Source organism: Dermacentor andersoni, chromosome 1, assembly GCF_023375885.2.
Source record: "Dermacentor andersoni chromosome 1, qqDerAnde1_hic_scaffold, whole genome shotgun sequence".
Classification (NCBI taxonomy): Eukaryota; Metazoa; Arthropoda; class Arachnida; order Ixodida; family Ixodidae; genus Dermacentor; species Dermacentor andersoni.
Window position 1 is genome coordinate 40,121,265 of NC_092814.1, and position 24,806 is coordinate 40,146,070.

At 42.9% G+C, this 24,806-nt stretch overlaps 2 protein-coding genes across 4 annotated transcripts in view; one reads left to right on the forward strand and one right to left on the reverse strand.

Moving 5' to 3' along the window:
• The window catches only part of Rpn10 (regulatory particle non-ATPase 10), a 49,769-nt gene extending 47,919 nt beyond the window's left edge, over nucleotides 1–1,850 (reverse strand). Inside the window, exons 1-6 of one of the 2 annotated variants that reach the window (XM_050193058.3) lie at nucleotides 1,596–1,848; nucleotides 1,218–1,358; nucleotides 1,016–1,127; nucleotides 817–903; nucleotides 691–759; nucleotides 565–626 (exon numbers count right to left, since the gene is read on the reverse strand). In XM_050193058.3, coding sequence (XP_050049015.1) covers nucleotides 565–626; nucleotides 691–759; nucleotides 817–903; nucleotides 1,016–1,127; nucleotides 1,218–1,358; nucleotides 1,596–1,621 — 497 coding nt within the window. In that variant the 5' untranslated portion in view covers nucleotides 1,622–1,848. Of the gene's footprint in view, nucleotides 1–564; nucleotides 627–690; nucleotides 760–816; nucleotides 904–1,015; nucleotides 1,128–1,217; nucleotides 1,359–1,595 lie in introns of both variants that reach the window. The other variant, XM_050193063.3, reaches the window with a different exon arrangement.
• A 187-nt stretch (nucleotides 1,851–2,037) lies between these two features.
• Sec8 (Secretory 8) overlaps nucleotides 2,038–24,806 on the forward strand; it is a 97,908-nt gene continuing 75,139 nt past the window's right edge. For both annotated transcript variants that reach the window (XM_050193014.3, XM_055061359.2), the window contains exons 1-9: nucleotides 2,038–2,219; nucleotides 2,473–2,513; nucleotides 2,630–2,718; nucleotides 2,939–3,001; nucleotides 3,081–3,219; nucleotides 3,338–3,426; nucleotides 3,519–3,595; nucleotides 8,841–9,036; nucleotides 21,525–21,709. In XM_050193014.3, the coding sequence (XP_050048971.2) occupies nucleotides 2,148–2,219; nucleotides 2,473–2,513; nucleotides 2,630–2,718; nucleotides 2,939–3,001; nucleotides 3,081–3,219; nucleotides 3,338–3,426; nucleotides 3,519–3,595; nucleotides 8,841–9,036; nucleotides 21,525–21,709 (951 nt within the window). In that variant the 5' untranslated portion in view covers nucleotides 2,038–2,147. The remainder of the gene's footprint in view (nucleotides 2,220–2,472; nucleotides 2,514–2,629; nucleotides 2,719–2,938; nucleotides 3,002–3,080; nucleotides 3,220–3,337; nucleotides 3,427–3,518; nucleotides 3,596–8,840; nucleotides 9,037–21,524; nucleotides 21,710–24,806) is intronic.

The following is a 24,806-nucleotide window of genomic DNA, read 5'->3' on the forward strand; positions in this document are numbered from 1 at the left end:
GAAGAAAAAAATTGAGAAAGTTGTTGAGTACATAAAAACAAGGCAGAATGTATTTTAAATAAAGAAAAAGTATAAAAAGGGGGGCAACCTTCATGCAATTGACCGTTTCCTTTGGCAAGAGAGTGTAGGAATGCAAATGGCATGCTGAATGCATGCACTTATTGCACGATATGGCTTAAACCAGACAGCTTCACTACCATGCCTTTGGTGGCCGGTTCAATACTGTCTTTCCTCTCTTTTTCTAATCCTTCCATTACACTAAATGAAATCTAAGGAGCTCAAAATGCCAAATAGCTTTTGGAAAAAGCTCACTCATCCTGAATACTTGCAAGACTGCCCTTTAGCAACAAATTTTGAACATGAGAGTGAAGAGCCCTCAACTATATCAAAGATAAGAAAACATTAACCTGCAAGTCATCTCTCACAGCTGTTTACCTCATTTATGCTGTCTGTAATGTTTCCACTTTAAGGATTTACCATTTTTCAACTGGTCAATAGTTAATCAAACCGTCTCAATAATTTGCGATATTCTCCCTATGCTTGCACTTGTAAAACAGAACATACCCACTGCCATCTTTTCCATTCAGAGTGTTGATGAAAGTTGCCAGCTTCTCAGTGTTGATGTTCTATGAAGTAGAAGAAGCATTAGCATCATCTAAAACCAAGAGGCACTGAAAAAACGCTACTTACGTCTTCTCCAAAGTTCACAATGTCTACGTTCACTTTTTCTTTTTTCAACCGCTTTGCGAGCTTGGCAAGCTGAAAGAGGTTTACAGTTAGTGAAAAGCATGGTCACCGGACAAAACATACACACACCTCTTTCGAATCGGTCTCGATAGGACTGCCGACGAACACTACAATACGCATCTTGTGGTTCTTGCCTTGGCGATGCTTGAGCACGAGCTGCAAAAATAAATGAGCAGGCTCAATCCCCCGCCACCAAGCAAGCAGAAAGCGGCAGCTGCACAAGAATCCCCGTGACAGCTCACGAGCCCCACATAAACTTAAAACGTACGTGTGCGATACGGATAGCTGTCAGGAAATTGATATCTCCTTTCGGCTGGACTTGATGAAGTTTCGATAGCAAGCGTCCAACATCAGTGGTAAGCGTAGCTAAAACTTCAGAACTGCACGGATAAAGGGGAAAAAAGTGATTACAGAATCGAAGGCAACGTTTTTTTTACTTCGTATTCTCGTCGACGAGGAAACATCTTTACCTTGCCAGTGTCAGCAAGCCAACGTTGTTCTCCGGGTTGGATCGGGTCTTCGAGTGGCACACCAAACTAACAGCCTCCTGCTGCGCCTGTAGGCGCGTTGGTATGAAGTCGCCATTCCGCATGTATTCACTATTGTCAACACTGAAAAAAAAAAAAAGAGGAAGAAGAGATAGAAATGAGGTTCCCGTAATATTTCTCAGTAATAAATAGTGCTAAGCCTCGCACTCGTAGTGCAAGTCATGACGCCGCTTCAATGAATAGCAGCGAATCCCGCTAACGGTACAAGAAATTTATATGCTACAAAACATTCGTCCTAGGAAAAGAAACGTTGATACTTCGCGTAGAAACACGACGAAATCAACATTCGCCGCGACTCACCAAACGACAGTGCTTTCGAGGACCATTTTGGCCGAACTCGCCGGACGGCCACCGCTGCACTTCTATGCGCCTCCAAGCAACCGCCTGTCGTCGTAGCAGGGCCCAGGCCCAGTCAGGCCCAGTAAAGCAACTAGCAGCTATTCGATCCGGCCAGCAAACCAAGCAAACTGACGCAGCGGGTATCGCGGGTACGGGGTTGCGTGCGTGAACGGCGTGAACCTGCCGTGAACGACGGGCAGCATGACGGGCAGCAACGAAAAAGAAAAAGCTTTAGAGAGTTTCGCACACAAATTAAAACATGTTGATGATAAAACTTTTAGTTCACTAAAAAGTTTCATGTTTGGTTATAATTTCTCTTGTGTTTTAATATGTTTTATTTTGAAATAGTTTTATATATATCTATGTTTCAGTACCGGAGGTATCGGCTCTAGCACCGGCGGCTGAAACGGCCATCGAGAAAATGGCGTAATTTTAGGTGTGTGCGCCGGCGGGAGCTCTTGTGGCAAAACGTCGAATCGAACTTCAATGCTATCTTGACCACGTTTCAGAAAGATGGCAAACTATGTCACTTCATCGGGTGGTCCTGTGCGGCCGCCGAGAACATTCAAGACAACGAAAGACTCGGTAACAATTTGTTTTTGTCGATAGTTGCATTCTACCGCTGTAGGCGGGTACGTGCGATCAGAGGACTCTGATCATTTTATTGCCTTCGTAGTGCATCTTTTGCTGCGCACGGCGGTTCCCTAAATGAACCATCTTAATACGGGACGTGTGTGATATTCCCAGCAGATGATGGAGTTGTGGTCTTGTTTGTTAAAGCCCTGTCTGGGTCACACGCGAAGTACTGAACACGCCCTTTCTGTCATTTTCATTTCAGAATGGCCTGCTTATATCGGTTATCAGGTCGCTCTCTGCCAGGTATAAATGTCTTGCATACAGTTTCACAGCACATTACTGTTTCGCAGAATTTATTAGCTTTTCCTTGCTGTTACCTACTGACTGTGCCGTTTCCGCCCTTTTCTCCAACTTGACAGCCAAAACAGTGCCGATCGTGATCGCGAGAAAGCGAAACTTGAGAAGGACTTTAAACGTAGCGATCAAAAGTTGGATGACTTGGTTGCACGTGAGTAATAGAAATCGTCAGAACACGTATCGTGTGATATTTATTTAAGTGTATGAGTTACAAGAAAACGTTCCATTTGCAACGTCTTGCACATACATTTCCCATCTTTAAAGGTTTATTTACATTCTACGAGTGAGGATTAATTTCTATTGTATATACAGCATGGAATGTAGAATTTCTCCTGTTTTACTAATCGAGGAAGGTAACGACGTTTTTACAGAAAATAAGGAGGACCTCACACGTGCAATGCAAGATTTTAGTAAGATATCATCTCGAATATCAGGCAAGTTTTTTTTTTTTTTTTCAGCATATGCTTTTGATGATTTTTATGCAGTGCTGAAGTATAGGCACTTCTATTACAGCATCACGGAGCAAAGTGCAATGTATCAAGGAAAAACTGACAACTTGCAAAACTCTTCTCCACTGCAAACGAGATGAACTAAAAAAGCTTTGGCTTGAGGCTGTGGAGCACAAGCATGTACTCCAACTTCTTGAAGAAATGTAAGTTAGTAAAATATTAAGGGGCCAGTGGATCTTCTCATATGCAGTTGCCATTGTGTGACCATCTTTCTTTCTTGCCATTTAGCTCTCTTGTCTGTGTTCTTGCTTTTATTTGCAGTGAATCATTAGTTGAAGTGCCGGATAAGATAGATGCTTACCTCAGTAAAAAGCAATATCTTCATGCCACACAGCTGCTTGTGTCTTCTGGTGAGTGGGACTTATTTGGTGCGCTTGTTTGTGCATAAACTTGCCTCTGCGCCCCTTTGGCCCACCTTTATCATTGCCTTGTTCATTTGCAGTAAACCTTGTTGAAGGAAGTCTCGAAGGTGTTGAGGCCCTTAAAGATGTGAAAGGAAAGCTTATTTTCAAGAAAGAGGTAAGCTGTTGCTGTGAAGCTAAATACTTGGGCTCATTGATATGGTATTTTGATTATTCTATTTTATGGCATGGGGACATAAGACGGAGGCAGGCATAGAAAACACTGATACAAAACAAAGGAAAAGGGCAACACGAACGCCAACTATCCAACTAAAAGGTTGTGCTGTGTGGAAGGTAGTACTAACCTATAAAACAAGGGTACATGACACCCCCAAAAGCTATCGATGCAGGCATGGTAATTCCTCTTGATGCAAAATAATTGACGGCTAGCTTATGCATGTGCTATCACCCTTACTGATGTGCTGCACCTAGACAGTAAAATGCACTTCATTCCTGTGTCTGCAAAGAACTTCGCTATCCTCAAATTTAGGAGTACACTTGCCATTGTGAGAGTTCTTGGTAAAGTTACACTAACATACATGTATTCTTAGTTTGTAGTGCAAAGTGACACACACGCAGACCAGAAGAAGACAGGACGGTTAGAAGACGGAAGGTTAGACTGAGGTTCACCAGTCAACGAATATTTATGCTTATTCACTTTGGTTGATGCAAAGACCTGTTTGCTTTATATAGAAGCTGCCACAGCTAAAGAAAACTTTTAAACTTCTCTTATACACCAGTCTACAAGCTTGTAATGAGGCTTTACCTGCCTGGTCTACCAGGTCTTTTTCTGTTCAGCTGTTCTTTGTTTCTTTGTGCAGTGACACATATCTTTCCTAGCTTATTGCCAGCAGTGAACATGACTGATTACCTATTTTCTTAAAGGGGCCCTGTACACTCACAAGAAAGCTTGTTGGGCGGCACTGATAGCAGCATCACAATGGGCAGTGTGGGACAGATTTAAGATCTCATTATTCCCCAGTGGAGGTGAAAAGTAAAATGAATTCATGTGAGGCTTGTGGTGTCTTCCTTATGAGGCGGGTATGCGAGGTTCTGTTTTATGTACTGACGAAGCGAATAGTTCTCAGTTTGTATAATGAAACACTGCAGGATTGAGACATGGTGAGGCAGAATGTGTTTGAATTTTCCTTTTCAAGGCACCCTAAGCTGCGCTGTACTGCCTTGAGCATACATTATGCATTGTAATTGGCGCTGTAAAGGACTACTTCAGGGTTTCAATTTGAAGTTGTAGTGAACAGCTGTGTTTCGTGGACAATGGGTGCCTCTCCATAACGACAGTCGGTTGCTTCCGTTGTGGGAGGGATGTGCCATATTGTCTATAAAAGCTAGTGTGGTCCACTACGAAACATTTCATCGCTTGCAGTTGATTGGTTCTCAATCTTAACCACAAAAATTTCTTTCAGGTGGTTGCTGTTATGGTATTCGTGAAGTATATACATCCTATACATGATGCACCATCGTGTTACTAACGGCCAATGCGTTTTCTGGATGCCTGTTTCAGAGAACGGTGAAAGTAGTGGCAAACCTTTTCACACAATATTCTCGCCGAACTCTTCCTTTTAAGCATTAATACATCCCCGCCGTGGTTGCTTAGTGGCTATGGTGTTGGGCTGCTAAGCACGAGGTCGCAGGATCGAATCCCGTCCACAGCGGCCGCATTTCGATGGGGGCAAAATGCGGAAACACCGATGTGCTTAGATTTAAGTGCACGTTAAAGAACCCCAGGTGGTCGAAATTTCCGGAGTCCCCCACTACGGCGTGCCTCATAATCAGAAAGTGGTTTTGGCACGTGAAACCCCATAATTTCATTTTTAAAAATTTTACCCATTAATACAGTGGCCACATTTCACTAGAAGAACTCACCTGAGTAATAAGAATCATGATGAAACCTTTCCTCGGCAGTGCCCTTCTAACACGGATTTTAATGTTGACATCAAATGCCAAGATTTTTCTTCCATGTAAAATGCAATGTCTCTCATAGGTAAGTACTAAGAGAATGTTAAGTGTTTAGAGGAGCATTATACGTAACTTCGAGTGTTGAATTTGCAGACATTCTTTTTAACCAAATTTATGGACAGACATGGCACATATATGCATTGTGAAACCAGTAGACCCCTTCAGCCCTGCATAGCTTGTCATATCCAAGTTGCAAATTTTCATGAGTCATGCGGCTTTGAAGAAGAAAGTGCGGTTTAGATATGGCAGCAGAAATAATCCGAATTATCCTTCAATAAGTGCTGCTTGGGCTGCCAATACCCAAGCATGCCCGAAGGAAACGAGCGCATGTGGCAGTCGAGTGAGCCGGAGCGTCCTGGCTGTGACGTCACTTGCAAGAGGGCGCCACTCCAACTTCTCGCCGCTAGTAGTATTGACATCATGGCCTTTGAGATCGAAACGCGTGCCACCCGATCACGAAGGCCATGGATTGCCATCAACAAGCTGAGCAAGCTTGGCAACCATGGTGGGCTGACTTCCGCTAATGCCCTACTGCTGTTCGTGCCATCCTATGATGTCATAGTAAAGTTAAATGTAGCAGCTAGAGCCACTGAAATTTGAGTTGAGGGTAACTCTCATTTTACTTGTATTTTGAAATTTCTCTGACCGATAACTTCAGTTTGTGTGCATTATTACAATTCCTTTCGCCCTTTGTTCTTTAACATGCTGAGAATACATCTAGAGTAAATATGTTGGCCAGAAGAAGGTGTTGCAGGACCCCTTTAACACATTACTGCATGAATTTCTATAAATGTGAAAAAGATTATACAGTTTCATTATTTAAAAAACTTTTGTGCGCAAACAGACAGGGACAAAGAAGAGGGGCAACACACGGACGAGCGCGTTCCAACTAGGCCGACTCGCAGTTATGCTTCAGATTATACAGGTCCTTGTTTAGGCCAGATATGCCTCAACCAACCTGACTTTTCTGAAAGAATGCTTGGTTCTAAATTAATGAGCAGGAATTATGGTATATAAAGTTTTATATAAAGACTCAACTAATAGAGACTGTTCATGATCTTTCATATACAATAAATAACAGAGGCCAAACAGACATAATATTCTTAAATCTGGCCAAGGCTTTCGATAAGGTGTTGCACCCAAAGTTGCTATTAAATATTAAAACTATATTCAAAAACCCTCGCTTATCCGAATGGTTTTCGTCCTACCTAAGCCATAGAGACCAATTTGTCGCATGTGAGGGATACTGGTCTTCCTTTTCGCCTGTAGAGTCCGGTGTACCCCAGGGAAGTGTATTGGGCCTCCTGTTATTTTATGTATCAATGTCATGCCGCACGACATTACAGTTCCCCATCAGACTCTTCATAGATGATTGTGTATTATATAACCGTATTGAATCACCTGCCGATCAGACATATTTAAATTCAAATTTGCAAAAGGTAAGAAATTGGTGCTACAGCTGACAAATGGTTTTAAACTCTGAAAAAACGGTTTACATGTCTATCACTAGAAAACGAAGTATTATTGATTACGCTTATTCCATTGAAGGTGTTGCATTAAAAAGAGTATCCATATTAAAATACTTGGGTTTAAAGCTTACTTCGGATTTGCGTTGGAATGAACACATTGATTACGTATCTACTAAGGCCCAGAAAGCCTTGTGGTCACTTAGAAGGAATGCATATAATGCTATCCCTGAAGTAAAATTCCTGGCTAAAATTCCTGGCGTATAAAACTTTGATTCAGTCAGTTATGGAATATGCAAAAATTGTGTGGGACTCATACACTTCATCTAATTAGTCTCAGTTGGATAACATTCAGCTGCTTGCTGCACGATTTATTTTTAACAAGTATTGTCGTTCCCACTCTCCTACCCAGTTATTGTGAACTTGCTGAACTTCCCTCTCTAGAGTCTAGAACTGTGTATGACTGTTTGAAGTTTCTTTTTCTTGTTATTCATGGCCATGTTAAAATTGATAAAGATGACTATTTTCACTTATCCCCTAGTAACTATTTTCGTCATCGCCACAGTATTTAAATCCCTCCTCCTACTACTTGCAATGCTTGTTTTAAATACAGCTTCTTTCCGAGAGCAATAAAACAATGGAATCTATTATCAGACTCAATAGTAAGGATGTCATCCATACACGACTTCCTTGAAAATGTCAAAAGCACATGTGTACGCATACCATAACTCAGCCAAATGTTAATACTGTAATCACCTGGGTATTGTATTAGATGCTGTATTTGCCATGGTATTGCTATCAGTGCATTCCCCAAAATGTACTTTATTTTCTTTATCCTTTAAATATATTGTTGCCTATATTGTCACCTACCACTCCTGTAATAGCCCAAAGTTGGGTTGACAGTATCAATAAATGAAAAATGAATATCATATATGATACACCATGCAGTTTGGGTATATTTTTTTGACCATGCATAAAGATATTTGAGTTGCAGAAAACTTGCAAAAAATATCAGAACCATTGAAAAAATATTAAATCTATTTCTCAGAGCTCCAGCTAGTACAAGTTTCATTAAAACTTGTTCATGCCATCCTTGATCGACTATTTCGTATATTCAATATCATGGCCAGATCATTTATAGACCTTGGTTTTATGTGAATATTTGCTTTGCATAGTCTTCGAGTTTTGCCCAAGTAAAAAAAAAAAAAAAACCTTCTTCCTCTTCTTCCAAGAGTTGTTTGTTGATTCTGTTGCAATTAGCTCCTGGAAAGTGGCAGGTCCCGTGCTATCTTCATTGTAAATTCTTCTGCCATTTTCATTTTCTTACCTATTCTGAACCAACAATGGTTCTGAGAAAGAGGATAGCTCATGCAAAGAGTAAATTTCGCCATTAAATTTCTTCTTTCATGGGGAAACATATCTCTACTGTCCTCTGCAAAACAGCTCGTAACACTGTGTCATATATGATATAGCATTCAGTTATGCTTGCCTCGTGGAGACACCACAATGTATATCTCAATTGAAACATCACTGTAGGCTAATAAAGAGTAAATTAACACCTTTATATTTTTTGTGCACTGATTTAGGTGTATAAATTGTTGAAATAACCTTTTTGTTTATGAACTTTTTGCACATTGTGTGGTAATTTGCAGCCACACATTCTTCAGTGGAAAATAACTTTAAAATTATCTTCAGTGATAAAGTTTCTATGTATTGCATTGCTAGAAATAGATTTTGGTGAATCTTTAGGATTTTCTTTCCTTTCGACTCTTACGCTAGAAAGTGTTCTATGCGTATCATATGATGCACCATGCAGTAAGGCTCTGTGCGAAACTGAAACTGAAACTGCCAACTTTATTAACAGCAGAACACATTGTTGCCACACTTCATCGATACAGCTAAAGGTTGTCTGTTTTGCAGCGGATGTATGAAGACCTTGTAGATGAACTGCACAGGCACTTGTACCTGAGGAGAACAACAGAAGCACTGCAAAAGTTTCGACGCCAGAGCTCGGACAGGAAGGTGCAGTTTGGCTCAATCGCTCAATCGAGGTCTGCTCTTCTAGAGCTTGTGCCTCTTGTACCAGGGCAGAATACCAGCCCTCAAGAACTGAGGAGTAAGTTTTCTTTTCCTCATCATCTTTGGGGACATTTCAAAGTTATAAAAGCTGCAACTCACCATTTTCAGCAATCGCTTCATCCCATTATGAGATGTTGGCCAGCGAGGTTATGAATTCTGTGTTGTTCGTTCTGAGATTTCTTGTAGTCTGTGTGGACAATTGGGATTTAAAACTACAAAATTATTATGCAGTAAAACCTTCCTATAACAAAGCTGAAAGTGGAGCTGCACTTATTTTGTTCACTCCATTTGTTGTAATAGTTGTCCACTCTCACTAGCAATATTGGCCTCCAGGAGGTGGATAGAGATGCTGGTATTAACAGCTGGGTGAGCCAGTTAAAAAATCTCCTGTATTCCTTCGAAGCACCATGAAATATTTTCTTTATGTCTGGCGTCTTAGTCACTAAGATGACTGATTTCTCTAGTGCTGCTGTCCAAGCTAATCTATTTCACTGTTTTGCGTGCACAAATGGCTGCATAACAGGTTTTAGTGTTCCGTGAGCCTGCTGCCAGTGGAGCAGTGCAAACGTCTTCAATGTCATACAGTGCTCTTCACTGTATGTGAGCAGATGCTTCCGAACAACAAAAAAGCATTTCCTTGTGCTGGCTTCCAGCGAGCGTTGTTGCATGTATCAGGCTTGCAGCTCTTTGTCTTCACTTCCATACAGCAATGAGCATTGTACGAAATCGGAGGCTTGTAGTGCTGAGCTGGTACATTCACAAAATGCTGAAAAGCCGAGCGATTACTGAGAACATGACTAGAAGTCATAGTTTGTAACAATCCATTTCATTTTCCACTCTTACTGTTTGTCGCGCTGAGCTCCCGATCCCGGCAATAACAGCGGCATGACTTCATTTGAGCCAATGACAAAGGGAGAAAAAGAATGGAAAATGATATTAAATTAATTGTTATAAAATACGATTTCAGGATGTTTAAACCCTTTGGCTATGTATGTGCAGTAGTTTATTGCGGCTGTGGTTAGATGGCACACTAAAACTTCAACGGGGGCATGTTCGTACGACATCGTTCGGTTTTCTACTCTGGTTTGGCTGTTTGTCCTTGACCTTCTTTGTGTTGTCTTTGGTGTGCAAATCAGCACAGAAAACCAGATGATGGATAGTGGAGCATGTACCAAAGCATGCTCTTTGGATGTACTATGAGCCATACTGAAGTGTGCTATGTACACAGAGTGAAGGAGTTGGCGGTGTTGATAGAATGCGGTGACGAGGCAGCAGCGATAGAGTGCAGTCGTGGCCATAGACTCAGCAGCGCGCTGATTTGGCATGTTGCCAGGTAGCTGGCAGCTTGCATGCATTTTTAACTGTTAAAATAGGCAAATTACAAGCAGCATTGCGTACAGCCAGATTCCGGCCTAATAGGCTCAAACTTGCAGCCTAATAGGCTTGAATGAGATCTATGGCAATAAGTCTTTGAAGATGATCGGTAGGTTGTGTGTTCACAACAGGCATATGCTTTACTTTGGTCTTGTCACCACAACTAAGGCAAATAGCTGCACTGTCGTTTTGTCATTTTTCTCTTTGTCCTTCCTTTCACATTTTACGCAAAGAATAGTAGCTCCAGCTCTTAGGCGCACTTTTGCTCACTGACAGTGGCAAATGGAATTGAAGATGTAAGCTGTGTAACACTGTCTTGCTTGTCGTAGAGAATTTGAATTGCAACCTTCTGCCACACATTTATATCGAACCATGTTGCCTCTTGGCATAAAACAAGTGATTCGAGGTTTCAGGAAGTATACTTTAACAGCGTTGATAAGGGGAAAAATTGTCATCCACCCGACTGTGGCACAAAGTTACAATGGAAACTCAAATGGGTCTCTCAGTAAGAGAGACCTGTTTTCCCTTTTATGAACTTTTCTCCACTTTGCGTGAAACTGATTGCTGTATTGAATCTTTAAAACAAGATTTTAACAGCATGTGTTTCTTTGGAAATTTCATGTGGAATTATGATTTTGTTTTATTTATTAGTCTGTTATAACACTTAGCTGTGTTACTGAACCCATTAAAAGAACACACATTGGGTCCAATTTATTTTTGCCCCAAAACACGATGGGTCGTTATTAGTGCAAGATGGCTCCAATTGCTTTCTTGAGTTCAGTTTTTTCGGCATCATGTCAGATAGTGCAAGGGGCACAGACAAAAAATGGCAAATATGTGATGTGATGGAAGTCTGTGCTCCCAAATATACTAACAAATGATAAGTGAAAGTAAGTATCTAGTAATGAAAACCACCCACCGTCCACAACTTGTTCTATTGCCAGTAATGAATGCACCCAATGATTAAACCCAGAAGAATGGCCAGTCACACAAAAGCATCACAAGAATATATCACACATTTACCCACATGAAATTGAATGTAAATCAAAACGCCCATGCAGTAAAAAGTAGCGTAATAATGCAGGTAGCCAAAAGTGCAGCAGCTCACAATATTTTGTCTGGCAGGGATTCATATTCCCATTCTTACAATTACGAATGTTATATGTTGTGTCATTGGCTTTCTAGAAAGCAATGACACTATATAAACACTCATTATCCTGAGAGAAAGCAATGACGCAATATACAGGGTGGTTTTTTTTTAGCTGCACCAAATTTTTTAAAGATTGCCAGTGGCAGATAGCACAGTTCTAACCCTTGATATAAATTACTTGATGAGGCGGCCATTACTTCTACGAGAAATCTTTTAAAATGTTCAACTGAATAATTAACATAATTAGTGCTAATTACATTTTAATTAATTATGTTAGACCCACATATTTCAATCTACAAATTATAGCTGCTGAGTTTGCATGGCGTGTACACTGATAACAAATTCTCTGCACAGCACCAGTTCCGAGATAATAAATTTCTGTGTCCAACGAAATGCATTGGCGTTCCAGTTACTTTTTAAGAAATCGCTGTTTTATTCATTGAAGCACAAAAGTAACTGGAACACCAATGTGTTTCAACAAACACTGAAATTTAATATCTCAGAACTCGTGCTGTCCAGAAACCTTGTTCCAAGTAGATATGCCGTGTGAACTCGGCAGCTATAATTCATAGACTAAAATATGGGGTGTAAAGTAACTAATCAAAAAGCTATTTAAGATAATCACATTAATTATTCAATTGAACATTTTGATTTATCGTAGAAGTAGTGACCACCTCATCGAGTAATTTAGATGAAGGGTTAGAATTGTGCTATCTGCCATAGGCAATCTTTAAAAATTTGATGAAGCTAAAAAAAAACAGTCGTAATCCTGAGAATTGGAATTTGAATTATATTGCCAGAAAAAACTATGGTGAGAAAATGCTCCGCTCTAGACAGGAAAGCTTTGTCAAATCACTATTCTTTTTGCATGTACTGAGCTTAAAGTACTAATGACAAAGCCTGAAATCCTGCAAGAATTCCGTAGTAACAATGCACAATGTTTTAAATAATTCAGTACGCATTAAATGATTAACTTTGTGCAGTTGAATGTTCTGCTAAAATTATGTGCTGTTGAAATACTAGTAGTTTTGCAGTGTAAAGACTGGTTGGAAAGGCCCAACAATGGCACCACAGACAAACTACAAGTGACTGAAAAGCTGTTAGTTTCATCAGAGGTTTGTCTGAACAAAAGAAATCCACAAAACTAAGTCTACTATTCCTAGTGCACCGAAATATTCGCAAGAGGAAACAATAAATGAAACAGTTTTAGAAGCGAAAGGCAAACATATAAAGAGACATCTTTAAAATTGCATTATACAGTTTGCATTCTTTCTCAACCGAGCTGAAAAATCTTTGAGGGACCTGTACAAGTTCCTTTGTAGCTTCGTGCTTCAGTCAGGTGCTATTCAGTGTGCCTGTGCTTCGAGTTGTTGATTAATTTACCCTTGTTCTGTGATCTGCTAGCCTCCTGGTTAGCTCGGATGTTAAATTGACCATCCTGAAAGGCATTAGTCGCGGGATTGATCTCTGGGCCCAGAGAAATTTCTCCTGATCTCCAGACCATGAAGAATTCGAATTGCAAAGCTTTCTTTCTGAGAAACTTGTATGAGTTGCTTTATAGTTTTGTGCTACGGTCAGGTCGATGACAATTTTTCATTTCCATCTTAATTAAGCTATTGAATAATTGTTGTCTGCCTATGCTGTTCATATCTGTGCCCTGTCATAAACGCTGACATTTTATCTAGCTTGCTGAGTATTCTTCAGTAATCTTGTATTGTCTAAGAAATACACCAAGTATTCAGGACAGTCTATCAGCTGCATCGCCTATGAACGCAGCTGGTTCTTGTGGCTCCTGGATAGTGTCTGTCCTTGTCATAATTATTAGCCTGGAGAGACACCTGGAGGACTTCTTAAAGTATTGTTTCACTGGTTTCAGCCCTGCTGGTTTCCATGTCGTCATTGACACTGACATGGCTCTTTATGTGTACTACTCACTCAGAATTTGCTTTTCATGTGACATATTGTAACTCATCCATGCTAAGGACGTTGTTGAAGGGAGGAACTTGCTTTCATCTAGAGGGAGGAGTGCTCAGTTTATTTAGAGTATCTACATGAAGAGTGGAGAATGTTACATCTCATCAGTCTAGCATGACTGAAGTGAAGCACACTGAGGAGCCAAAAAAGTTCGTTTAAACCCCCTCTGTCCTTCCTAGAATTCTAGGCCAGGGAAATCTGCCGCCCCACCTTCGTCCACTCTGAGCATCCAAAGTCATCGAAAGACCCACGTTGAGGGCGAGGCTTCCCACAATCACTCCCACACCTTTGTTCACTGAACACACAAAAAAGAGGGGAGTTTTGTAGATAGACAGGGGTTGTCATGCTTGACTCGAACTGGCGCGTCTTGGTTCCTGGGATGACTCACCAGTTAGCTGGAGCATCCGTCAAATGTCCGTGGCGGTTACTGGAGTCCGTGAGGGAACGCTGTAAAACACCCTTTTCCATGAGTTTTCTTTCTCCCATTGGTCCATGAAGGCGACAGTGAACCAACAAGCAACACTCGATGCGCCAAACATGTCTTGCCTTGCTGGCACTGCAGCTCTGTCCGAGGGGGACACATTGTTAGCTTCAAGAAGCGATTTGTCACAGTGTTGCAGGAGAGGCTGGAAGGTCACCACCACCGCTGGTCGATCGTAACGAGGCCTAAGTTGAACGTTAGTGAGCGGTTTCCATACGTGGTGATGTTAGTGTTGTTCACTGCTTTGCATGGTAGACGTGTTTGGGCACTTGCAGTGAGCGGGCAATGCTGGGACCACACGCACTTCGGCATCCATGTCGACTAGGAAGTGCAAGCCGCTGTTGCTGTCTTTAAGGAAGAAGACAGGAGTGATGTTGGGGGGGTGGCAGAGGCACTGGTCGCCCTCTGTGCTTGCTCGGCGCATTTCGTGAGAGCTTGCGGGGAGGTACCATATTTTTGTATCACCTGCCACCAGTGGCGTAGCCAGAAATTTCGTTCGGGGGGGGGCTCACATTGCAGCTCGGTCTCCTCCTCAAGAGGAAGCTTTAGCTCGGGTGCTCGTATCTAAATACCTGTAGAAGGAGAATTCGTTTTTGTCGGCAACCAATGCACCAAATTTGACGAGGTTTGTTGCATTTAAAAGAAAAACTTATATTCTAGCGACTGCTGGTTTGGAATTTTTCATTTAGGCTGTCAATTCTTTATTAAAAATTTACCAATATTGCAAATTTTCACATATCCAAACTATCAAGTTTAAAACTATGTAACTCAGCAATGAAAAATGATATCACAATTCTGTGAATTGCACCTAATAGTACATCTCCAGCGGACAAAATTTGTATGTTACACGTGGATCTCAAGAAATTTAGCATTGTGGAAATACGGGTTTCGCAGGATCCTTGAACACAAACAACCAATTCACGTAAGATACGAATTGACACACCAAATTAATAACTGTTATAATAGATGCCGTTTACTGAACAGTGACATGTGTGCTTGATGCAGAGCTATTAGTTTGTAAACGTCGTGCTTCTATTTTTTTTTCAGCTTTCGAGTTTTTCAAAATATTTAAACAATGTTCAGGCCCTAAATTGAAATTCCGCTTCCAACAGACACCAGAATTTACCTTTCTCTCTCAAATGCAACAAATTTCATTAAAAGCGATCCGGGGGTTATCACAGAGAAGCGTTTCTGCGTTTTACATGTACTTGAATAGGCCGCGTCGGAGATGGGCGCGAGCTAAAGCTTCCTCTTAAACAATTTGTCTGGGGATCAAATACATCAATAATGACTGCATTGTCATTGCTAAAGATGCTGCAAACGAATTCTTGAATGCTACACACTGTCAAAACGAGTAAAATGTGTATTTTTTCATAAAAGAATATACTTGTATGTCCCAAAAATTGTGCCCAAAATAACTGTTATCAATGCTTCCGTGTTTTTTCTCTATTTAATAAGTAAATAAAATATCACACGAACTTCAGAACTATATCAGTTTGAAACCAGCAAGGCAGTGCATACCGCTGATATGAAAAATGTAAAGGCCATGAAATTAACAAACTGAGGACAAATATTGTAATGAAACTTTGTCATTCAAGAACCTTGTTTAGCTTCTTGTACATATGCAACGGCCAGGGAAAAATCTCAATGACGCTGTCATTTGTTCCAATGTATTACGCAGGAACAGCTGTTACCGGTCGTGTATCGTGAGTAATTGCACCGAAATTATAGCCGCAACAGAAAGCATGCATAAAAAGCAGGAGTTCTGTAAAATAAACGAGGGCAAGTCAAATGAAAGTCAGCCAATGCGAATATATGACAAACGGGGTACCTCATTTAAAAGTAGTCTCCATGATCATTTAGATAGTTGTCCCGCTGTCTAACGAGTCGCGTGATTCCCGTCTCATTAAATTCCTTGGGTTGTTGCTTCAAAAAGTCTGCAACTGACTCTTTCACGTCATCGACACGAATCTGGTTCGCGGGAGCTGTTTTTTCAAATGCTCCAAAAAGAGGAAGTCGCAAGGCGACAGGTCTGGGCTGTATGGCGGATGTTGCAGCATTTCCCGCTTGAACATTGCCAGTCTTGTATTAACCACATCAGCAACGTGGGGACGGCATTGTCGTGGAACAAGATGACCCCATTCGTCAATTTTCCACGTAGTTCTCGATTCTGACACGCAGCTGATCTGGCGTTTTACAATAACGAAACAAATTGATAGACTCTCAAGATTTAGCAAATTCTATCAGTAATGGCCCCTGACGATCGAAAAAAAAAAGAAAAAGTCAACACCTTTCTGGCGGAAATGATGGCCTTTCCTTCCTTGGGGGTGGTGAATTCGAATGTTTCCAGTGTAAGCTTTGCCGTCGTGTTTCAGGCTCGTAGAAGTGGCACCATGGTTTGTCCCCGATCACAATTGGAGACGAGAAGTCGTCACCCTTATTGTGATACTGGATCATATGAGTCAAGGCCGCACTGAACTTCTCCGTCTTCTGGTGATAGTTCAAAATCTTGGGCAACCATTGCGCACACATGAGCGCATAACCGAGATATTCATGAATTATAGCGTGAACCGAACCGTGACTGATGCTCACACGCTCTGCCAGTTCATCGATGCTTATCCTCCGTTCTTGTCTTATCAGCTCATCAACCTTTGCAATTTTGTTAGGGGTGATTGAACGATTGCTTTGGCCCGGCCTTGGATCGTCTTTGCAACTTTCACGTCCTTCTTTGAACCGTTTGCTCGAACGCTTCACAGTGGCCAATGAAATGCAATGTTCAATGTGCACGGCAGCCATGTAAGGTGACTAATTTCTTTTGGGGAAATACTTTCAGCTGTCAAAAACCTCAAGGCACCACGCTGCTCAACTTCTAGAGCGTCCATTATGTTGCGTAACCATGTTCAACCGTTTGATATGAGAGCATTAAACAACCTTGATACTCGCACCTGCGTATCACTTTTGTAATGGAGAGATGCCTCTGTGTCACGTTGCATGCCTCGCAGATAATGGACCGAACAATTATTATGTGGGGTGGGTTGGCTCACTTTCATTTTACGCGCCTATGTACATTAGAAATGCGAAGATACAATGGAATATACATATGTGAAGATACAGCTTGATAAAAGGCAAAAAAGTGTCACTGGAAACAAAGTTCACTGCACGTATACACAAAACTCCGCGTAACCCGCCGTGGTTGCTCACTGGCTATGGTGTTGGGCTGCTGAGCACGAGGTCGCGGGATCGAATCCCGGCCACGGCGGTCGCATTTCGATGGGGGCGAAATGCGAAAACACCCGTGTACTTATATTTAGGTGCATGTAAGACAACCCCAGGTGGTCGAAATTACCGGAGTCCTTGACTACGGCGTGTCTCATAATCAGAAAGTGGTTTTGGCACGTAAAACCCCATAATTTAACGAAACCCCGTAACAAGATATTTAAATATACGTATAAGTCTCCAATAAATCTACTTATCTAAAGAAAGTCACTGTATACAGTGCGTCAAACAAGGCAAATAAACATGTTGCGCCATCAGAGATTCACAGAATCCTAGATCCCACCCCCATTCCATCCACTCCCCCCGATGTACCGCGCGCGACGGATGTCGGCGCTCTTGCTCCCTGCTTTTCTCTTTTGCGCACACAAGACTGAGCCACCATCGTCGTTTCACCCATTCCAGCCCCCCATCTCCCTCCCTACGCTTGCACTCGCACATACAGCATGCGGCGCGTGGTCACGATGTTATCGTCCTTGGACTTTATACGAAACATGAGGGCGAAGGCGACGGCAGGAATGCGCCGGGAGTGTCCATATAATTGCTATCGCAATACTATATAATAAGACTATCCGGCAACTGAAGCGTCCCGTGGCCCATTACTGTCCGCAAAAGAAGAAGTAACAAAATCGAACTTTCACCATACGAAAATTCGCTGCGCCACAAGATGTCATTTTTTTTTCTTTTGTGGGGCCGGGGAACCGAAATGAAAAAGCGCAAAGTATTTTGGCCACAATCGAATGCCTACTTTGGGCACCTAATGTAGCTACCGAAAGAATATCGAAGCAAACGTGAGACGCTTGGTCCACCGAGAACCATACGCATACTGCTCGGTATCCTACACTGGCGAGACAAGATTTTCCGGAGAGGTTGCGCTCAAGAGAATGCGGTGCAATTGGTCGCGTCCCCACAGTGATTACTGACGAGCGATGGTAGTTTCTTTTTCTCATCTGCTAGACAAAAAGTGCCCAAAACTCTGCCAGGCGAAAATCCACTAGGCCAGAGAAAAGCGAATGCACACCGAAGTGCGCCGCGCGGTGGTAGGAGCAACACGAGAAAAACGCATGCGCTCTGGCTGCCTCTGGCAGCCCGCGGGTAGGGTAGTGAGGACAAAAAAATTGAAGAGGCCCAATGTGTCCTCGCGAATAAAAGTCGAAGTAGAAAAAATAAGAACGTAGTTACCTTGGCTGACTTTAGTGTCTTGACATGGATGCTTTGGCGTAGGTGAAAAGAAAAATGTTGATATTTTTTTATGTGTCATGACGGCACAAATGAACCACCACAACGCTTCATCTCATCCGACCTGGCTGTGTTTTTTGTCAACTTGTCTGATAGTGTGTTGATTTGGCTTGTCTCGTTGTATGGTCCGATGTAAGACTTTAGAAAAGTCAATGTACCTTTGGCGTCCAATATTTATAGTAACGTCAAACCCACAAAGTTCTGCAATTGAAAATCTAAAGCACAACTTTGGAAATGTCAATGCACCTTTCACATCAAAAGTTTATGAGAACTTTATACCCATACATTTCGGAATTGACATCCATGCGCTCCGTAGATTCCGCAGCCTCCGCGAGATGCCACGGCGAGCCCGTTCGCCATCAAGATGCCCTTGAAACTTTGTGCTCGGATGGGGCTGCTTGCGTTATTTAACTCCTGGTGCATGGACGCTGTCGCGAAATCCAGCCTGAGTTCACAATGCTCACGCTGAAATGTCTTTTCGAGCGGGAAAAAGACATTCTAGAGAAAATTCGGGATGATTTGCGGCACCGGGGATTGCTTGGGCGGGCGGTGCATGGACAGCACGAAAAAATTTCGGGGGGTGGGGGGGCTGAAGCCCTATAAGCCCCCCCCCCCCCCCCCCCCCTGGCTACGCCCCTGCCTGCCACCGTTTATAATCCGCACCCCCAGTTACAACAGCTCAGACAGAAAAAAAAAAAATATCCCCACATATAATCCGCAGAAGTAACTTCATACAACACTGCTCAAATCTTTGCAAAAACAGTCTTCATTTGCGGGTGCACAACTACATTGTATCTTTGGCCAGCTGCTCTGTTCCCCCATTCTTCAGCGATGCTGACAAAGCTGAATTCACATGCCTGACATTATCGCAGACGAATCAGTCCAATGATAACAGACGTGAATCGAATCACTTCACAGTTAGCACTCACGTGACGGCGGATGACAGTGCGGACGGAAAAGCCCTCGCATCGGCAACAGCGATGGAGCAAATGCGACCGTGCCGAAAATCTCAATGGTGATTTGGCTCACCGCTATATCACGAAGCACTTTACACAGACTGAGAGAGTGCCGCAGGAACGGGTGACGTATGAGTTTGCCGCCACTGCGTGTGCTATTCTCCAACTACTAAATGAAACATGGCGACTTGTGAAGTGGAACGGAAGGGGGACCGTGAAAGAGGGGAGAAGAAAGCTTTAACATACAGGTGTAGGGAAGAGGTGGGGTTCCCTAGCAACATTGAATGGCTGAGAACCTTGCCTTGAGGTGTGGCTTCACGGCAGTGTGGCACACACTGCCGTGAAGCCACACTTTATGGCAAAATTTGCGATACTATTTGCACGCCCACTTTACTGTTAAATTTCTTGAAATTTTGTCGCGGGTTATACACGAAAATACGGTATACACTTGTGTGCAGTGTTGCTGAACTTACGACAGTAACAGCATAGCTTTTGGCACTGGGGCAGAGGCTGCGTAGCACACTGGACTGATGAGCACAACACAGTCTGAAAGGCGTTCACAGTGTCCACAAGCATGAGAGTTCGTGCTTCTTCTCTTGCAGCTGCTCTGATTGAGACTTTTTTTGTGACTTCAATGGTTGGGGGGAGCGACCACCATGAGTTTGTTGGCTTACTGGGCTAGTTTGGATAGGTCTTGCTTGCCTAAGGCAGTCATGATTATTCACACATTCGCAAGGATCCTCTGGAGCGAAATTTATTAGAGCAGTGCACTGTCAAGGCCTTCCACTGTCATGCCCAGTAGTTGCTGAACATGACACAGCAGTTGGTTTGGAGTGCGGTCGCCTTCATGACAAAGCTGTTGCAGCTGCTGGTGTTCAGACCTGCGAATGAGTGTTGCCTTCAATGTACCCTATGCATTGTCTGCCATTAGGGAAAGCAGCAGGTCTCGAACATCGCTAGAGGCTTAAGGGGGGCAGGCTGCTCAACATGTAATGGTGCTTCACGAGATCTGCCATGATGTGCTGGGCAGCAAATTGTGGCTCCGCCTGTATAAACCATAGTTCATCTGCCATACAGAAGAGAGGCAGTTTAGCATTGACATTAGAACGTTTCGCAAGGTTTGCAACTTGTGGCGTGTCCATAGCACTTGCTGCTACTTCAGGTCACCAATGTTGCGAAGGGCTCGAGAGCGTGGCAGGAAATGACTGACATGAGTGATGTGTGCGTCCCAAGACATAACAAGCAACTGGTTTTATTTCAGTTTCCTTCAAACATCAGCTGCCACGGCAGTTCTGTAAGGCCCCCTCGCACTATTCCCTCTCCCGCACACTACACGATAACATTCAGTTATACTAAAAGATGTGAGAGGGTGGGTCAGCTGCGTTCGTTATCAGGGGGGGGGGGGTGGCAGAGTCCACCACAATGGGCTTTACGCTGTCATGATAGAGATTTAAAGGGAAAACAAGTGCAATGCTTCTACTCATTTTTCCATGAACAAGTTGCAAGGTCTGTTTGGATCGGCTTCATTTAAAACTCACTCCTATCCAGGTGAGCTAGGTGCCTGCAAAAATGAAAAGAAAAAAAAAAAGAATGTTTCCTGGTTGATATTCTGAGAAGTAGGAGAGTGCTTTATATGCTTTTCACTACTGAGGCTTTGATTTACAGATAAAATGATTGGCAAGTGGTCACTAAGAGTGTCACAAATCGCACTAACTTTTAGTCTGTGATTAAAAAATTAATACATAATGTTACTGTGTTTCCCATAACCCTTGTTAGTGTGGCAATGACATATCTGTAGCAATGAATATTTAATAACATTCCTTATTCTGTTTTTGCAGTGCTATGATACTCCCCTGATAAGAGTATATCATAAGAGTACTATCAGATTATAAAAAAGTTTGGAATTTTGGGTTATGAATTATTTAAATCTATTGTTACTTTTTTAGTGAAGAGCTTTGATGTTGTCATCTTTGTGATATGTTGATTAAGAAGGTGCACAATTTGTGCTTGCAGTGATAGCTTACTGTCATTCTCCTCTTTTAAGGCCTTGCTTATAAAGCGATGTCCACTTTCTGCAGATTCCAGCACTGCAACATTGAGTTCTGCACCTTCCAGCATCACAGCTGGCGACACCGAAACTAGTAGTTTGCTCAAACTGGAAGAATCTGGCCAAGTTGGCGAAGCACCACATTTGGTACCGAAATACACAGCCATCCTGGTCAGGTGCTTGGCTTTGCTCAACCGCATTCCTGATACTGTTGAGGTAGGTCTAGTGCTGCTCATGTAATACAGTATTTATTTATTTATTTATTTATTTATTTATTTATTTATTTATTTATTCAAAAGCACCTTACAGGCCCTATGGCAGGCTGGGATACATAGCGCAACAAAATATGACACAGGGACAAGCAGAACACAGGACGAGCGCAGTAGATGCAATAGATGGGCATCTGGCTGCCCATTGTAGAAAATGTGACGCGAAGGCACCATGCTTCCCGCTATTAAAACAAACTGTTGTTGTCTATTGCCACAGGAATAAGATTACGAGGGAAATTGTGGAAGCAGCTGAGATAGCCAGAGCAGGTGACGAGTGCGTTAGCACGCCGTCTATATTTTTATCAAGGAAAGAGCTTGAATTTTTGGGCATATTAGTCACATAACTGTCTTTTCCTCCTTCCCTTCCATGTGTTCTGTTGTAGTGGCGTCCCAGTGAGTATATATATACTCACCAGCTGCAATAAATAAATTGTTGATAGCGCTCGTCCTGTGTTCTGCTTGTCCCTGTGTCATAGTTTGTTGCGCTATGTATCCCAGTCTGAATGTATCCCACCAACATGCCCAAACTTCTTCTCTCCTATGGCAGGGCATAAAGTAAGGGGGGCATTTTAAACAGTAAAGATATAAGAGGTACAAATGTCCAACAGGAACAGTGCTATAAAAAGATTGGCGTGTTATACAATATTCAAGGCACAGGGAATACAAAGCAATATCTGAAGGCTCACGAACACTTGTTACCATTAAGAGAGCAAAACAAATACTGTTTATGATATATAACATTGCAAAAATGCGTGATCAAATACACTAGACTGGGCATTCGTGAACAGTATTAAATGGGAAAAGCATGAATAAGTGATAGCGGAACGTGTCGGGGTTACATACTGTGATGCAAGGTTCTTGTACTCAAAGGTTCTGACAGTTCTCTTAGGCGGAGCCTCCGAGAACCTAATTGAGGACAAAGCCGTTGGTTTCGAAAACAGACAGACAGACAGACAACGAACTTTATTTAATCTTGAGGAGCTACTGTCAGGACTTCCTAACGGGAGGCCTTTGTAGCCGCTGGCCGCACCCACCTAGAGGACAGAACGCCGTGATGCTTCGCCCTTTCCTGGGCCCTCTGGATAGCCTGGGTTTGACTTTGGAGTACACACACACAAACTTTTAATAAAACTAAATAGAAATAGAAATAAATAGAAAGCATAAAATGAACACTCAGACACTGCGGTAAGGAACACACTCAGGGCTAGTACGGCGTTAACTAGTGCGCGAGTTCGGGCTGACCACGATGGCAGTGGCGCATAACAATCTCGACGTCTAGAAGCGGTGGCAAGACGATGAGAGAAGTTGCGCCGGTCTCGCCAAAGGTTGGGGTGTAGGATGGTTGATCGGGCAACCGGAGCGCCCTTGCTCTGGCTTGGAGATAGAAGGCAGGCGGCTTGGCGGCACGAGCAGATGGCGGCGGCGTTCTGGCCGGGCAACTGGGCGTAGAACTCTGGCCCGTAGCCCGACTGCTCTCGTCCTGCCCACGGGCACAGAAGCTTGAACACCGGCCTTGGGCAGCAGGCGGCACGAGTAGATGGCGGCGGCTTCTGGCCGGGCACCTGCGCATAGAACTCGGGCCCATAGCCCGACTGCTCTCATCCTGCCCACGGGCACAGAAGCTCGCCGGCCTTGGGCAGCTGGCGGCACGATCAGGTAGAGTGGCGACGCACAGGGACAGGTTGGCAGGAGTCCCCGGTCGGGTGAAGTCCTGTTCTCGGGTCCGGAACCTGACGGCCCGTCTTCAACTCCCGGTCCGGTGGCCGACCTTCACCTGGCGTCGCTTCCTGGAACTCTCCCGGCGTCTCCCCCTTTCTGCCAGCGCGCTTTGCTTTTTCTTCCGCTCTGGCCGATTAGTCGTTTTCTGATTGGTTGTTTGATGTTCCGTGGTTGCTCCTAATTGGTTGGCATTTTTCTCTTGTTTTCTCGTGCCGTGAATTCACGTGCCGGACACTCTTCGGCGTTGTCGTTTTCTCTCTAGCACGGAATTCGCCTCGGCACGCGCAGTCCTTGTCGTCTGCTTCTGTCCGTTCTGACCACCGCACCATGTCGCGTACTACACACATCACACATACGGAGGCTATGTTATCAGGGAGGTCATTCCAGAGACAAATGGCACGAGGTAGTACAGATGAATTAAATGCATTTGTTTTAGCGTATATGTGCATGAAACTGAACTGATTATGTAATCTGCGTGAAAAAGAGTGGGGTATTTGCAGTTGTAAACGGGGTCGCTTATTAGTTTAAATATATGTCTGGAATAAACATAGAAGAGCAATGTTGCTCTTCTAATGGATATCTAATGGCATCTGATATGTAATGGATATCTAATACCTGCAACCTTTATGGCAGTGCACACTCTGTGTTTATTTTGAGAATGTCCCTTGCTGCAGGAGTGTATAAAACGTTTAACTTAGTGCCAGTGTTCTGCACCAGCATTGGAAAGGGAACACACTTTTTTTTTCCTTTTTTTGTGTGTGTGCTTGTTTGTTTGGGGGGGGGGGGGGGTACTAAATACACATTACTGCAATGTTCAGCTTAACCCCTTGCTGTGCGAATTTTAGAGCACAGCTCTTAGGCACTGTTCCTAGGTTGAGCATCTGCTTCCCTTAGCTTAATCATGTGAACATGCTTATGCCACTGCTCGGTCTCAAATTCTTTGCCTCAGTGTGTTGCAAAATGAAAACGCACATTGAGCTCCGCTCAAATTTTGCATTAGGAACTATCATAATCGTCGGATATTTTTTTTATTTTCTTGAGAAACAATATGAAAAGCCTTTGTTTAGGCCGCATGTGTCCAAGCAAACCTCAGCATTCTAAAGAAATGCATAGTTGCAATATTATAAGCAAAAGTTGTCGAATATTGTGCATATCATACACCACGTAGTTAGGAGTATACATTGTGATGATACATAAATGATATATAAATTGCAGAAAAGCTGCAAACGATAACCAAGTCCTTAAAAACATCTGAATCTTTCTTGTAAAAAACGAAGCATATTTCTTGGAGTTCCAGTGTAAGTTAAGGGGGGACGTGGTTTTTG